Source organism: Dinoponera quadriceps, unplaced genomic scaffold (genome assembly GCF_001313825.1).
Source record: "Dinoponera quadriceps isolate SergipeBrazil2010 unplaced genomic scaffold, ASM131382v1 scaffold588, whole genome shotgun sequence".
Classification (NCBI taxonomy): domain Eukaryota; kingdom Metazoa; phylum Arthropoda; class Insecta; order Hymenoptera; family Formicidae; genus Dinoponera; species Dinoponera quadriceps.
Window position 1 is genome coordinate 92,315 of NW_014554802.1, and position 14,517 is coordinate 106,831.

The 14,517-nt window shown below is 43.3% G+C and overlaps 2 protein-coding genes across 3 annotated transcripts; both read left to right on the forward strand.

The window, feature by feature from the left end:
• Window positions 1–109: 109 nt before the first annotated feature.
• LOC106742065 (sulfide:quinone oxidoreductase, mitochondrial) lies at window positions 110–2,556 on the forward strand. The gene is made up of 9 exons (XM_014614662.1): window positions 110–199; window positions 379–507; window positions 577–685; window positions 756–980; window positions 1,164–1,364; window positions 1,431–1,640; window positions 1,736–1,922; window positions 2,019–2,265; window positions 2,353–2,556. Exons 2-9 carry the CDS (start codon window positions 422–424, stop codon window positions 2,411–2,413), a joined length of 1,326 nt encoding a protein of 441 aa, XP_014470148.1. The 5' UTR covers window positions 110–199; window positions 379–421; the 3' UTR covers window positions 2,414–2,556.
• A 99-nt stretch (window positions 2,557–2,655) lies between these two features.
• Window positions 2,656–11,212, forward strand: LOC106742061. 2 transcript variants are annotated; one of them, XM_014614651.1, is made up of 8 exons: window positions 2,656–3,770; window positions 4,608–6,081; window positions 6,609–6,843; window positions 6,907–7,016; window positions 7,287–7,533; window positions 7,592–7,796; window positions 8,559–8,760; window positions 9,150–11,212. In XM_014614651.1, the coding sequence occupies exons 1-8, from the start codon at window positions 3,493–3,495 to the stop codon at window positions 10,698–10,700; spliced, it is 4,302 nt and encodes a 1,433-aa protein (XP_014470137.1). In that variant the 5' UTR covers window positions 2,656–3,492; the 3' UTR covers window positions 10,701–11,212. The 2 variants fall into 2 exon arrangements, with proteins under 2 accessions (XP_014470137.1, XP_014470138.1); XM_014614652.1 differs by having other exon boundaries at window positions 9,153–11,212.
• The last annotated feature ends 3,305 nt before the right edge of the window (window positions 11,213–14,517 follow it).

Sequence of the window (14,517 nt, forward strand, 5' to 3'; positions counted from 1 at the left end):
AAGAGATTCTTGATTTATTGCAAGCATAATATGCTAGATATTACATTTGTGCGACGAAGGCAAATTTCCGTCGACTCGCACAAGTTGCTGCTCCGAGACTGGTGCGTGATATCGAGAGATAAAATGTGACAAATTCGGCGAATGAAAACAAGGAAGAAAGACCTTAAGTGAAAAATTCCAGATGCACATTGTACATAAGGTACGGATTTTCAATAATCCCTGATATCAATGCGTAACTGATGATAATTCTTATCAGGGGGTTTTTGATATTTCTTGATATACGTTATAACAGTCATTCAAATATTCGTAGCTGCATCATCACATTCGCAAATCTGTTTTAACAAATTTTACTGATTTAGCATATTTTTCCCCCCATAGGTAGATATTGCTTTGCTATAAAGTGTCACACTCAACTTTTATCATGTCCTATCTACTGTTTTCGCGTAATTATCTATCGCTTTCAAAAAGCCTACTGTTCAGAGATGAATGTAGACAGCTCCATTATTCGTAAGTATATTACAGAAAGAGATGTTGATTGAGCATGATGTTTTCAAGAAAGAATTTTAATTGTTTCAGCTGCAAGATTCTTGTGGTTGGAGGTGGTACTGCTGGTTGTACTATGGCTGCTAAGTTATCCAGGAAGCTAAATGATCCAAATAAAGTTATTGTGTTGGAACCTAATGACGTAAGTTAATAATAAATATATTCACAGTATATTTTCTTCTCTCTTAATAAAGAATTATATCACTTTTTAGGTGCACTATTATCAACCTTTGTTTACTCTAATTGGTGGTGGTATCAGTTCCTTTAAGACATCTAGAAGACACATGAAGGATGTTATACCAAAAAATGCTAAGTGGCTTAAAGATTCGGCCGTCGGTTTTCAGCCGGATGTTAACAAAGTTCTAACACATAATGGAGATACTATACAGTATGATATAATGATTGTTGCGCTAGGTTTGCAACTGTATTGGGATAAAGTAAGAGCATTTATTTACAATATAAACTATATAACAAACTGGCAGGTGCCTTTGTTTCTGGCCTCGAAAGAGACAATCTAAGTAGTATCCGCGTCTTATGAACCTATATATAGCATAGTTAAGACAGGGGTGCGAGATACTACTTAGACAACAGAGATATTTTCACTGAGGGACTTTTGGCAGATTCCAGGTTTGGTGGACAGCTTACATAACCCCGACATGGAAGTTTGCTCTATTTACGGACCCGATACCGTCACTCAAGTATACGACAAAATCAAAAAGACGAAAGCAGGAAACGCGATATTCACATTTCCAAATTCTCCGGTTAAATGCCCAGGTGCGCCTCAAAAGATCGCGTACATCGCCGAGGATTATTTTCGCAAAGTATGTATATATTTAGCATACTTGGCACAACGGAAGAAATTGCTCATTTTAATAATAACGTTTCAGCATAAGGTACGAAATGACATCAACGTTATATACAATACTGCACTGCCAGTTATTTTCGGCGTTAAGAAATACGCCGATTCCCTTTGGGTTGTCTGTAAAGAAAGAAATATCACTGTCAATCTCCAAACAAATTTGCTGGAAATAGATCCTGATAAGCGGCAAGCCACATTTGAGAAACTGAACTCGCCGGGAGAAACATTAGTAGAAGAGGTATATGCTCTCTCTTGTTGTAGAAATATGTCAAACAATTTCTTTAAACATATTGTTCCGATCAATTAAAAATATTATTTTCATCATTATATTAGTACTCATTGCTTCATGTAACGCCTCCAATGGGACCCCCCACAGTTTTGAAAGAACACCCGGTATTGACCAATGATGCTGGATTTCTCTGCGTCGACCCTGAAACGTTGCGACATGTAAAATATCCCAATATATTTGGATTAGGCGACTGTACGAACACTCCGAATTCGAAGACGATGGCTGCGATAGGTAAGAAGATCGTGCTGTTATCCTCTTTTCTCTTTGAAGTTACAAAATTATTTTGTGCGATTAGATAGAATTAAGCAGCATTCGTTCATTGTGTAGCCGCACAAGGAAAAGTCTTATATCAGAATATCCTGGATGATTTGGCTGGTAAACCGACAAGCATGGTCTATGATGGTTACGCGTCGTGTCCTCTAGTTACTGGTTACGGCAAATGCATCTTAGCCGAGTTCGACTACAATCTACAGCCATTGGAGACTTTTCCCGTGAACCAAGGCAAAGAATATTATTTCATGTTTCTGCTGAAGAAACATGTCTTTCCGTTCATATACTGGCATTTGATGCTGAGGTAAGTCGATGAAAGTGAATGATTGCAAGCACACATATATATACGAGATTTTACAGAAAATTATTGCAAATGCTCGATGCTTTACAGGGGATACTGGAATGGACCAGAATTCTTTCGTAAATTCACCAAGATACTTAAGAAGAATTAATGCACGAAGCAGGAGGAAGATATCCGGTGCCTTTTTCAAGGAAAGTAATATCGTTAATAGCTCTTAAGAACCAATTGACATATATATGTAGATAATTTCCATTATAATTAGATGTACAGCGAAAATAATACACATTTGCGATACTTCGTGTAATTTTTTACATGGTTAAGTTCGTCTTGCACGTTTCGGCAGAATGGTTGATTTTAAATGGCACTTGTGAGGCCAAAAAGAATCTTTTTCTAAATAAATAGAGAAGCGAAACCACACACTGATTGGCTATCTAAATCACGTGATTCAACGCCACATTGTTTCCATCCGTGAATGAAATGATCGTTACAGCTTGTCAATTATCCGCCAGTTCCAATATGTGGCGCCGAAGCCAATGTTTCACGCGTCATTTTGCTGCTTTGGCTTCTCCCCCTGGTATGTTCTTTTTAGCTGCTGAGTCGGTGCAATAAGTTGGAGCGAAACTATTTTGTCTTGGTCTAACTTGTTGCACAAGCTAAAAAGAACAGACCGTTGATATGCGGAGAATGAAGATGGCGGCTTTCGATATATCGCATCTATCGACCGCACCTGTCGCTGCTCTATTTATCTAGGACAATAAATTCGCTCTACACTGGAAATGGAACAGGATTGAAGATGGACTAGTGTCAAGACATCGATACAGTTCCGCCGTCGGTCATGTTGGTATATACATGAGAATGACACAGGGTTGTCGCACATCTCGGCCGCGTAATCGATAAAACAAAATGGCCGGCGGTTTCATCCACGATTGGAGGAGAGTGACAAAGAGAGAGGGAGAGAAAGAGGTTCGAAGGGGATAGGACGCGCGCGTCTCAGGGTGGGCGGCACATTGGCAGTAGTGGTGGTGGCGTCATTGGCATCGGAGGAGGCGGTGTAGGAGGAGGAGGAGGTGGAGGTGGTGGTGGTGGCGGCGGCGGTGACAGGCGACGGTGAGCATAAAGAGGATAGGATAATATCGGTGCGCGTCCTCCCGTGGAGGTGCCCTTTCGCGGGTCCGATACACCACACCAGATTCCCGCAGCCGATCGGATAGCGGCCTCTACGATGTAGTAATGCCGAAGAAAGGCACGCGACATGTGAGGGAACCGGCGAACACGAGAGGTAGCGGGCAGCAGTCGCCGCATCAACAGCACGGGGGCTGCGCCGCGCCGCTGCCCGGTACAGCGGCGGCGACGACGGCTGCTCCGGAAGTGACGACGAAGCACTTTCGCAGCATACACATCGGCGTGACGAATGGCAGACGCTGGCTGTCGTTGAAGAAGCGTCTGGGCCTGACCACGGACGAAGATGTCGCGGTTTACCTACTGGATCTCGCGGAGTCCACCGTCAGGTACGCTTTCTTTCATGGCGGCGTCGTTGTTGCTGTGAGTCACGATCTCGTGAATCGCCACCGACGACGACGATGCGCTGCGTCTGTCAATAACGTCGCGCGACACGACAGCCCAACCTGTCACGCGACTCCCCTCTACTGTGTCTACTGTGAGTGTTCCATTGAATCGCCATCTTGCGGGGGACGATTCGCGGGTTTTTCGGTTAGAGACGGCAAGGAGGGGCGATCGGATCGATAATGCTGCGAAAAACGCGTGCTACTTGGCCGCGGTATTTTGAAACTCGCAAAGTCGAGCTGATCGATTGTAGTTATCAGGCGATATATTTTTACTCGCGGCTATTCCTGTTATCACTGTTGTGACAAATCCTCGCATCTTAATTCTATGCTCGATATATCTCCCAGTGCGAGATCGTTTAATGACCCGTTTTTTTTTTCACCTAAGGATTGTCTAGATCCTACAATTAGAAGAATGCTATTATTAACAAAATATATTACTTGCGATTCGTTTAGGGACATTATAAATAAAGATTTACTTTTTGAAAAGAGAAATTATAGGATAACCAAAAATGATTTAAGAAACGAGTGTCTTATCAATATTTGTAATAAGCGAAGATATCAATTGAACAAACACTATCTTCGATTGCATAAGATACGTAACAAAGGTTCGTAAAGGATAATTATTCAAATAGATTGAGAATATTCATTTCGTAGAAAGATTTGAAAAAATGAATATGATCTTTCTCAGCGTAAGAAAAAAAGAAGATTCATCGGAATTATTGAATTTTTGGTTTTCTGTAACATCAATATTTTAGATGCTAATGGATTTCTCTTACACAGGCAAGAGGAGAAATGCAATGGAGCGGAGGATTGGATGGCGAGCCAGGCCAGGGATCGCGATGAGGAAGCTCTCAAAATTAAAACTGCAGAAGATGAGAAGAAAACGGAGGAAGCGGAGGAAATGTTCATTCGCAGGAGCCTGAGGAAGCAGGAGTCTGCGATCAAAGTGCATCCCGCCGGTACGATAAGCGATGTATCGTCGGTAGTGCTGGACGACGTGATCAAGTTGCACGTGCGACGCACCTCCAAGTCGAAGCACCACAAGACGAAGCATCACAAGGACAAACGCAAGAAGCGGCGGCACTTGAAGAACGGCAGCCCCGTGAACGCCGTGAACGTGCCCACCGACGCACCGGAGCAAAACGCGACAAGCGAGACGGTTGGCGGTGGGTTAGACGCTAAATTAAAATTAGGCGTAAAGAGACTCGATACGAAGGTCGTTGAAGCCGCTACGATAAAGACTGAGCACGTAGATAGTATAAGATTTATAAGCGATGTAAATAATACGAGTAACGACAGCGGCAGGTGCAACGTGAAAACCGGTGTGCCCGGCGCGGAGTCCACTAAAGATACCTTAGAAGATATTAGAACTGCTAAGTCACACGCGTCCGCCTTGTCTCAGGATGACTTCGCCAAGGAATCAAAGCGCACGGAAGCCGGCACAGAGTCGCAGGAGGAGTCGCACAACGACGAGTCGAAGGATCGCAAGCTGAAGAGAAGGCGAAAGAAGCCGCGTGAAGGCGCCCAGATCGACGAAAACGATCTTTCGGAGGTCGGCGCGGACGAGGCGGAAGGCCGACTCAAACATCGGCGAAAGAAGCACAAGCATACGAACGAGCACAAAGCAAAGAAGCACCACGACGTGCGCAGGGCGCCCCAGGACGGTATCGTCGTCGTGGAGGAGGCCATTCAGGAGACGCCCGTGCCAGAGACCGAATCGTCTTCGGCGAGCTCCGTCAAGACCGCCGAAGGTGCTACTGACGAGCCACAGAGATTGGCCATCAGGATCAAGCTCTGCCAGGAGTGCAACAGCCGTCACCTGCAAGACGCCTGTCCGTTGGCTGCGCCGCAGTACACGATCGCGGATGCGATCACCTACGAGGACTGGCTGTGCAGGCATCAGAAGAACGCAGAGGTCGTGAAGGCTGTGAAGACCAGCGACCCGATGTCGGAGGGCTACGGCAGGCTGGCGGACGACGGCTTCGAGTCGGACGACGAGCCGCTGCACGGCGAACAGTGCAAGAAGAAGGTGCAGAGAGAGGAGAAACTTCTGGCGGTCGACACGGACCGGCCTTTGTATGCGAGGGATTCGTTGCCGGACTGTCTTGAGCTGAGGATCACCAATAGCGACCACGGCCTCGGGGTATACGTGAAGAACTCGGTGCCGATGTACGCCAAGTTGGGCCCGCTCATTGGCATACCGATCAGAGAAATGGACATCCCGGACGACTTCTCCATGCGTCATATCTGGGAGGTATTATCGTACGATCTATTCCCCTGAGTTCTCCTTGAATTGATTCGTCCCATCTTTAGATTAAACTGCCGTTTCACAGGAAACGCTTGAGCAACCATTGAATATTATCTTTTTGAGTCCGTGCTAAATCTAAGAGAATATTCGGAACGAACGATCCGTTTTCTGAAACGTTATTTATTAAATTCTTAATATTGATTTTTACTCCATTTTTTATGTATAGCATCCCGCCGCAACTCGCGTAAAACAAGCGAGAGGACTTGTGTAAATTTTGGAATCTTTTCAACAAACATAATAATTTTCTACGTTCAGGATCACTTAAAGGTCATAGATTGCTGAACTCCCTCTCGATGTTGGCTATAAAATCGTGCAAACAAATAATTCTATTAAGAAATAAAAATGTATCTCGATCTTTAAATCTCTGAAGAAAAAAAAAACTATGTCATCGTCATAATTGTGACCCCCCTCGAACGTCTTCAACGCTATTGTCGCAGGATAACTAATCGTGCAAATAATTTGCTTCCTTTCAGGTAGATAATAACGGGAAGAGTGTGTACGTCAGCACTACGGATCCGCTGAAGAGCAATTGGATTCGATACATCAGACCAGCTGAGACGAAAGAGAAGAGGAGCGTCGCGGTCATTACCAAGCAGGGTCAACTGCATCTTGTTACCACGCAGAACATCATATCGGGTATGGAGCTCACTTATTGGGCGGACTCGCAATCCTTCGCATGGACGAGAAAAAACAAGATGGACAAAACGAGTGCGTAAATTTCGCCGACAAACCACACTTTCTATTCGATTGCGTTATCACGTTATCTTTCAGATTGCGGAGGATGTAACCTCAATTTCTCACACCCGATTTACTACCGGTTGCACTGTTGCATCTTCCACGATACCAATTACAGTTTGACCATAAGGAAATATCACTGCAAGGTAATCACTCCTTTATTTTGAAGTTTATGAAAAGACACGTACGTCAGCAGCTGTGTTGGTTAACTCAGTTTGCAGCGTTACCAATATGGAAAATAAGAGAGTTTGCGAACAAGTTTGTTCTCTCTTTATAAATGGTTATCTATTTGGCTAACAGAATCACTTTGGTTATTGTTAGACGACAAAGCTGTTGTTTCTTCGCAGTTAACCGTCGAGATTGAAGAAAGTCGCTTGCTTATTTCTTTGTTTAAAAGAAATTCTCTCGTTCTACAGGTTTGCGGCGCTGCGGTTCTAGGCAAGGATAACATCATGAAACATGCAGCGGAGTTGCACGCGGGCCGCGGCGCGTACCAATGTCAATATTGCAAGAAGTTCTTCTTGAGGCTTAACTACTTGGAGATGCATAGGACCTACGGATGCGCGCAAAACCCGCAACGATCGCGACCATTGTGCGACTTTTGCGGGCGCAAGTTCTGTCAACCGCAGAAACTAAAAGTGCACATCAAGAGAATGCACAACGGTAGGAGCACGTTTTCCCTCTTGTAATTTTCTCACGCTAAACGAAGCGTATCTTGCAGATATGGCTGAGGTGCTCAGGGAATTTCAATGTAAATCGTGCTTGAAACTGTTGGGCTCCCGTGCAGCTTTGCAGCGCCATATGAAAGAAGTTCATCATAAAGACGTCGTCGCCGCAGCGACCTGCGATCGATGCGGGAAGATGTTCCAGAACAAAAGCAACTTGAAAATACACATGCTTACGCATAGCGGCGTAAAACCTTTCAGGTAAGCCCGCGGAAGTTCTCGACCAGTCTGCTCGACTTTGTTCGCGACGACTTTCCAGGCTCGACTCTTGGCGGAGACATTATTTTTCTAGAAAATCAAAGGCTTACTTTAATTAACTGTGGGAGAATTGGTTAATAATAATTGTTGATACAGGGTCGAACTAACGAACTAGTCGGCGCATGCATTGTCGAACATCCTTTATCCTCCGATATAAAATAATCGCACCGACAACTTTATTGTCCTATTTTCATATTTCATTAAATATCACTGTGACTACATACGAATTCTCATTGGCATTTTGGCTGTAACGGTGTGTCTAAATAACAGGTCATCCTTAGGGCGTTTATCGCATCTTGAATAGCATGGTGAAGTGTTGCTTTATCCTTGTTAAAAATTTCCAGATGAATTCCCATGGAAATTCAATGAAGCTCATGCTAATCCATATAATAAAAATTCGTACAGGAACCCACGTGATTTGTGAAGATTCATGTAGGAATCAACTGGGTTTTTGGCGCGAATCCCCAAGGCCAATTATCGATTACGCACCGCGACGAAATGCCGCCTACCTTGAGACCGTCCGTGCATTGGTTCACACGTGTTCTGCTTTTCTAAGTTTAATTTTTGAATTCAATAAATGGGCGAATTTCTAAAAAAAAAAACTCCGAAAAGAATTGAAAATCAATTTTTTTTTTCAAATTTCAAGCCTCTTTGTCCCCATTGAAGCGTTCGGTATTTTGTGTAAGCGATATCTCCCTTTTCTAGATGCAAAGAGAATGAATGTACGGCGGCCTTCACCACGAAACAGTGCCTGCAATTCCACTACAAGAAAGTGCACGGCCTTACGGAGGAGATGATGCCCAAAATTGAGAGATCCGTGGCGTATACCTTCGACGCGTACAGTGGTGGCCTCGTCGAGGACATGCCTTGCGGAAAGACCGCTCATTCTAACAGAAGAAATTCACAGGTAACTCTTTCTTCACTCGTTGTTCGATCAAATAAGAAAAAAAAATCAATAATTTTACAGGTAAGAGTGAAATAACTAAAACAAACAAATAAAATGTTTCTTTTTTTGGAGAAAACTATAATATTTTGAAGTATTTATTATAAAATATTTATTTGATTGATATATATATATATATATATATATATATATGTATAATCAGTCTCTATATAAAATCATACGATGAATCCCCTTCAGCGCCTCTTACAAAGGAAATATATTCATAAATTATGGCCGATTAATTTTTCTCACATTCAAACTGATATTCCGGTCAGATCAATCCAGCAACGACCGAATGCCGTTCTCATCAGGCAGTAACATTCGGCGAAATTTCCTCTCTTGCTTGTCTATAGCAGGACAACAGCAACAGTTTACCGTCTCTGGACGACTGCAGTTCGGAAAACAGCCTGAAAGTCGAAGTGCCGATGAACCCAGCTCACAACACGATCATAGAATTCCAAAGTGGTGGTGCGAATACGGTGAAGTACAAATCGGAGCAAGAGCTTCAGATTGCCGTGTCGCCGCAGGCCCTGTCCGCCGACATCGACGCGACGATGGAGAACGTGCAACGGACGGCGGAAGTTGATCTGTACGGCGCGTCCGCGAAGGTGCAGAGCAAGGGCAGCAAGAAGTGGATGGGTGAATTCAACCCGCCAGCCTCGTCCGACTTGGTGAGCGCTCATCTTCCGCCATCCTCCGACGTGTACGACTTCGAAGACGACAGGAAAGACAGCGGCGAGAAGAATGCGGCGCGCATCGTGACGACCGCGCAGACCCTGATCGACGGCAACAAGCTGAGCTTGAGCGTGTACCGTAGGACGGAGAGCGCGAGCCTCCTGGTCGAAGCGGCCCTGGACGCCGCGGAGAGGGACATCGGCACGGTGTCCAGCCCGATTTTGGAGGACAATGATCGCGAAACCAACCTGTACACCATCCCGAACCTGCAGTCGCCGATACCGCAGCGCTCGCCGAATCACTTGGACTCGTACATACAACAGCAGGAGGAGCTGATGTCGCCCGCGCCGGACGACCGGCACACTCCTCCGAGCCACTTGCACGTGGACTATCATCTGCACCGGCCGGTCGACTACATGAACACCTCGCGGACGCACAACATCGAGCAGTATCTGCATCACGAGGAGCTGCCGCGCGTCTCGTCGCCGAACTATATCCACATGCAGCAGGAGGACCTGGTGTCGCCGTCCGCCACCCCGAATCCTCGCTATCAGGACATGCATCATCATCATCAGGTACCGACGGACAACCTGTCGAGCGACGAGGGTGACGCGGTGGCGCAGAATCTCAGCCTCTCCGTGAAGGAAAAGGCATTGCAGCTGGATCTGTCGACCTCCTACAAATCCTACGATCCGCTCGATCAAGACTTCATCCGGGAGAGGTCGAACTTCGAGCCGTTGGTGCTCAACAGTGGCGAGCTCCAGGGTCTCGACATGTCCGCCCGGAGTTTCCATCATAGCTTCGGTGTTCAGAACGCACGCTACCATCACCATCATTTGTACGACATCGGCGAGCGGCAGAGCGTGGACCTCAGCAGGACCGGCAACTATTCCATGTCGCCGCCCCCACCGCCGCCGCCGCCGCCACCACCGCCGCCTTACCCACACGGAGATGTTCTGAGGGTGGTCAGTCTGGACCTTACGCCTGGCGGCAGGCACAGTGTCGACCTGAGCCTCTCCAGGACTCATCACTTGCACGGATCAGGCACCCGCGTCATCACTAGTCCGCAGTCGGCTGGCTCGGCGACGACGCACGTGGTACCTGACACCGGCGACGGCCGAATGTTGTCTCCGCCGCCTTTGACTGGATACAATCCTAGTTACCCTGTAAGTCCAGCTCCTTATCATCCTCCGAGAACAGGATATCACCATTATCCCGGTTATTATTGATCGTTCTCAATTCGTTTCACGGCGACTGGTCTCCCCGGCAACATTTTTCGTTCCGGACGGGTCCTTTCGCGAATCGCTCCCAGCGACTCTGCATTGATTGTCTCATTGATCCACGTGTACGCCGCTTCATTTTACGATACGCTCGAATTCCAGAGGGGAACTGCCATTTTCACGCACGACGTTTGTAAAATAGCGCAAAATGATACTTTATTCTTTCGATCGTCTCGCATGTCAAGTCGGGCGTACGCAGACCGGCATAATATTCTTGACGTTATCAGGTGTAGAGTTACCAGAATCTTTCAATTGCATGCAACATACCTGTCGAATATTATCCCACGAAGCGACTAAGATATATCAAATATTACGTTTTTTTTTTTTATAGTTTTATGGTTTATGTTAGAGATGCCACGTTTTCTGAATAATAGTCGAAGTATCGTTGTCGTTTCATTAAACAGTCACGATGCACGAATATATCGAATGATGTGAATGGCTGCAGAATTGCAGAATGTGAATGGTAGCAGAGTAATTTGCTACGTTGTCGCCGTTGTAAGTTTTTTTTTTTTTCTTTAATGCAACGGTTAGTTATTATTTTTAAACTCGACCGAGAAACGTTTGAATTTTTATTCATATTATAAATTATACATAAGAAATAATTTTGTTCATCACACAATAACCCGCGGTGACTTTTGTTGGCTTGTTAAAATAACTTAATCCAAGTTATTATTTTGTTGATAACATGATTTTTTTAATAACAATGTAACGAATATGTGATTGGAAGGTACTTTTATTATTTTTTATGTAGAATACATGGTATGGACAGCGGTGAGTCATTCGTTTTCGAGTTGGTGTCGCGTCCTTCGTACATTTGTTTCCGGAATCTCGTCAACATGTCGGTTTATTTCTTTGGGAAGAGGAGTAAACTGTAACTTCTTTGCAAGAATTCCTTTTATAAAGGAAATACAGAGAGAATCGTTAGAAATTCACAAACAATAATCTCCACAGAGATAGCGGGCTAAAAACTAGCCCAACTTGATACTTCAACCTTCTGCTTTTACAAAACTTTATAAAAACCTAAATTATCGCCAGCCTCGTCACTTCTTTCCCTTTTTTCTCCCGAAATTTTCCGTCCAACTAGTTACTTCTTGAGTAACGATAACGGCAACGAGTTATTTTATATTATATTCTACGCGGAAAAAAGTTTACGTTATCTGACGAATGAACAAACCAAACACATTTTGATTGAAAGGAATAGAATTTCTGGTTTCTATAAACTAAACTCGGTTCTTATAATGAGAAATTTTGTTTTCTTCGATCAAAAACGTGTTTGGTTCGTTCATTTTCAGGTAATTTCAATCACTGTGCCCTCGGAATAAATGCGAAAGTGGTTCCGGGGGCACAGATGAGAGAGATAGTTGGAAGAGAAAAAAGAAACTTTTTTCCGTGTGTATATATATACATATATACATATATATACTGAAAAATTCATAACTCATGTCTACCACAACTTAATAGACCTAACTAAATAATTTGGTTAATATATGCTCAACAAACTGTTTAGTTACTGCAACCAAAAAAAGGTTTAATTTTTTAATAAAAATAAAAGGAAGCTACTTCTATCGGGAGTCAGACTTTTACTATCAGTCTTTACCCACCGAACTACGAACGCTGTTGCATATTGACGCCTTTACAGGTACAGATATGTTTCTGTACACTTAAAACTATTGTGATATCTTTCGTAATAAGGCCATTTTCCAGTAAAAAAAGATAACTAATTTTAAGGAACCAGAAGATACTAAATAAATAATTTGGTTGCGCTAACTTAAATGAATTTATGAAGTTTATTCTTTCCGTGATATATTGAACGCAAATAAAAAATATGGTCAACCATAATATCAAATATTTTGGTATCAGTTACAAAAATTAATTTTTCAGTATAGCACCAAAGAAATCTTACGCTCATCGTGTTCATAAAAAGTAGAATTAAAACAAGAATTTCCCCGGACGAGTAACGATAATGGTAACGTTTTTTTTTTTCCCCTATGGATAACGATGGATAACGAATCACCTTTGAAAAGTAACTTTCCCAATTCTGAAAATAACTGCAAAATCCTAATTACTATTATTACACGACTTGACAGTCAGATTGTTATACCGGTCTGCGTACATGAATCACATGCAATGAGAGAACCGTAAGAGGTTTCGCCGAGAAGAAAGATCAATAAAGAAATCAATAATATCACACGGTAGCGCAGACAGTCGTCCACACCGTAGTTTAACGCGATAAATATACGACAATGCGCATCCATGACGTTCAAAGGAGAAAGAAGAGGGTGGACGTTATTTTTTTAAGAGAAAGAAGTAGCGAGATTCTACAAAGAGAAATTTATTCCAGAATATGATAGTGGAGAAACCTTAGTTTTTGTCCGTAATGACATAACTGTTAAATTATTTATTATCTATTCTTCCTTCTGAGCAACACGGAATAAGTATGATGAGTGTTAACGTCTATAGAGGGTAAGAGTAATGAGAAAGGAGCAAAGACACATCGTGATCCAGTGCCACGTCCGTGATAATTAAGATTATTAAAAGTGTTGTTACTTATAGCTCCTAGTTTATATATTCTTCTATTTCGGATCTATACTCCCAAGGAAAACGAAAAGAAATGAAGTAAGCGAAATACTCTGTGTAATACGTGGCTTTGGTGACAACATCCTAGATAGTTCTTCGGTCTCTTGGGGAATTATTTTATTATAATTATAATTTATAATTTTCGCGATGCGGGTAAATATTCGATGTGGTTTCCGAGTTGGCACCGCGTCTTTCAAGATTTATATCCGACGTTTCGTAAATATTTCAGTTCACTTTTTCAAGGTGAGGATCAACCTGAAACTGTACAGAACTTCTTATATGAAGAAGTGAAATGTTTACAAAACGTCGGACACAATATCCTCGAAGGACACCAACTCGAATGCCACACCGAATTATTTTGAGTGCGGGGAGACATTATCAGCGCTATAAACGCAGACACTAATAATATTGTTCGTGAGGCCAATAGCGCGAAAGTGATAGCTAACGTAGCGTTAGCATTTGGTCTGTTCTTTTTAGTTGCACTACTGAACTAGTGTAATATGTTAGAATGAGACAAAATGTTTTCAGGAGCTAAAAAGAACGAATTATCGCGTCGTTTTGGATCTTCTTTTGTTCTTCTTCGAGTTAGGTCAAACTTCTTTTTAGGTTAGGTCAATCGTCGCAGTTTAAACTCGGTTTCGACATACCGAAACTTATTTTTCGCGCGACTGTCCGCTACGTGGGACGGGAATAGAATAATGGATACAATGTACGACATTCAGGAATCCTGACGTTTTGGGTGTTCACGAAGCTTACAAACGCTAACGCTACCATTGCATTACCTCGGAAGGAATAACGTTTATAGTGCGCGGTTATAACGTAGCACATTAGTGACGTCATGTTTGTTATTCTCTAGTCCCGCGAACAGCGCTAAATCTCCCCGAGCATACCCCCTTATCGCCGTTTTAAACCGCGCAGGGAGGAAGCGATTTCAAAATTCCCAGCGATCTGTTAGCGAATAATGCAAATTTTATCTGAACGGTATGTCACTTGTGTAACGCATTATCTTTTCTACAAACGTAGAATACGTATATATATGTATACATATATGTATGTATCAAATATACCGTTTGCTATCTGGGATGTCATTAACAAGATATTTCAATCAAGATGCCTAACGGTAGCTATAAGTATATCTGCATGGTGATAAATTGTAATGTTCATTTTTATTCTAGTCATTATTATGTAT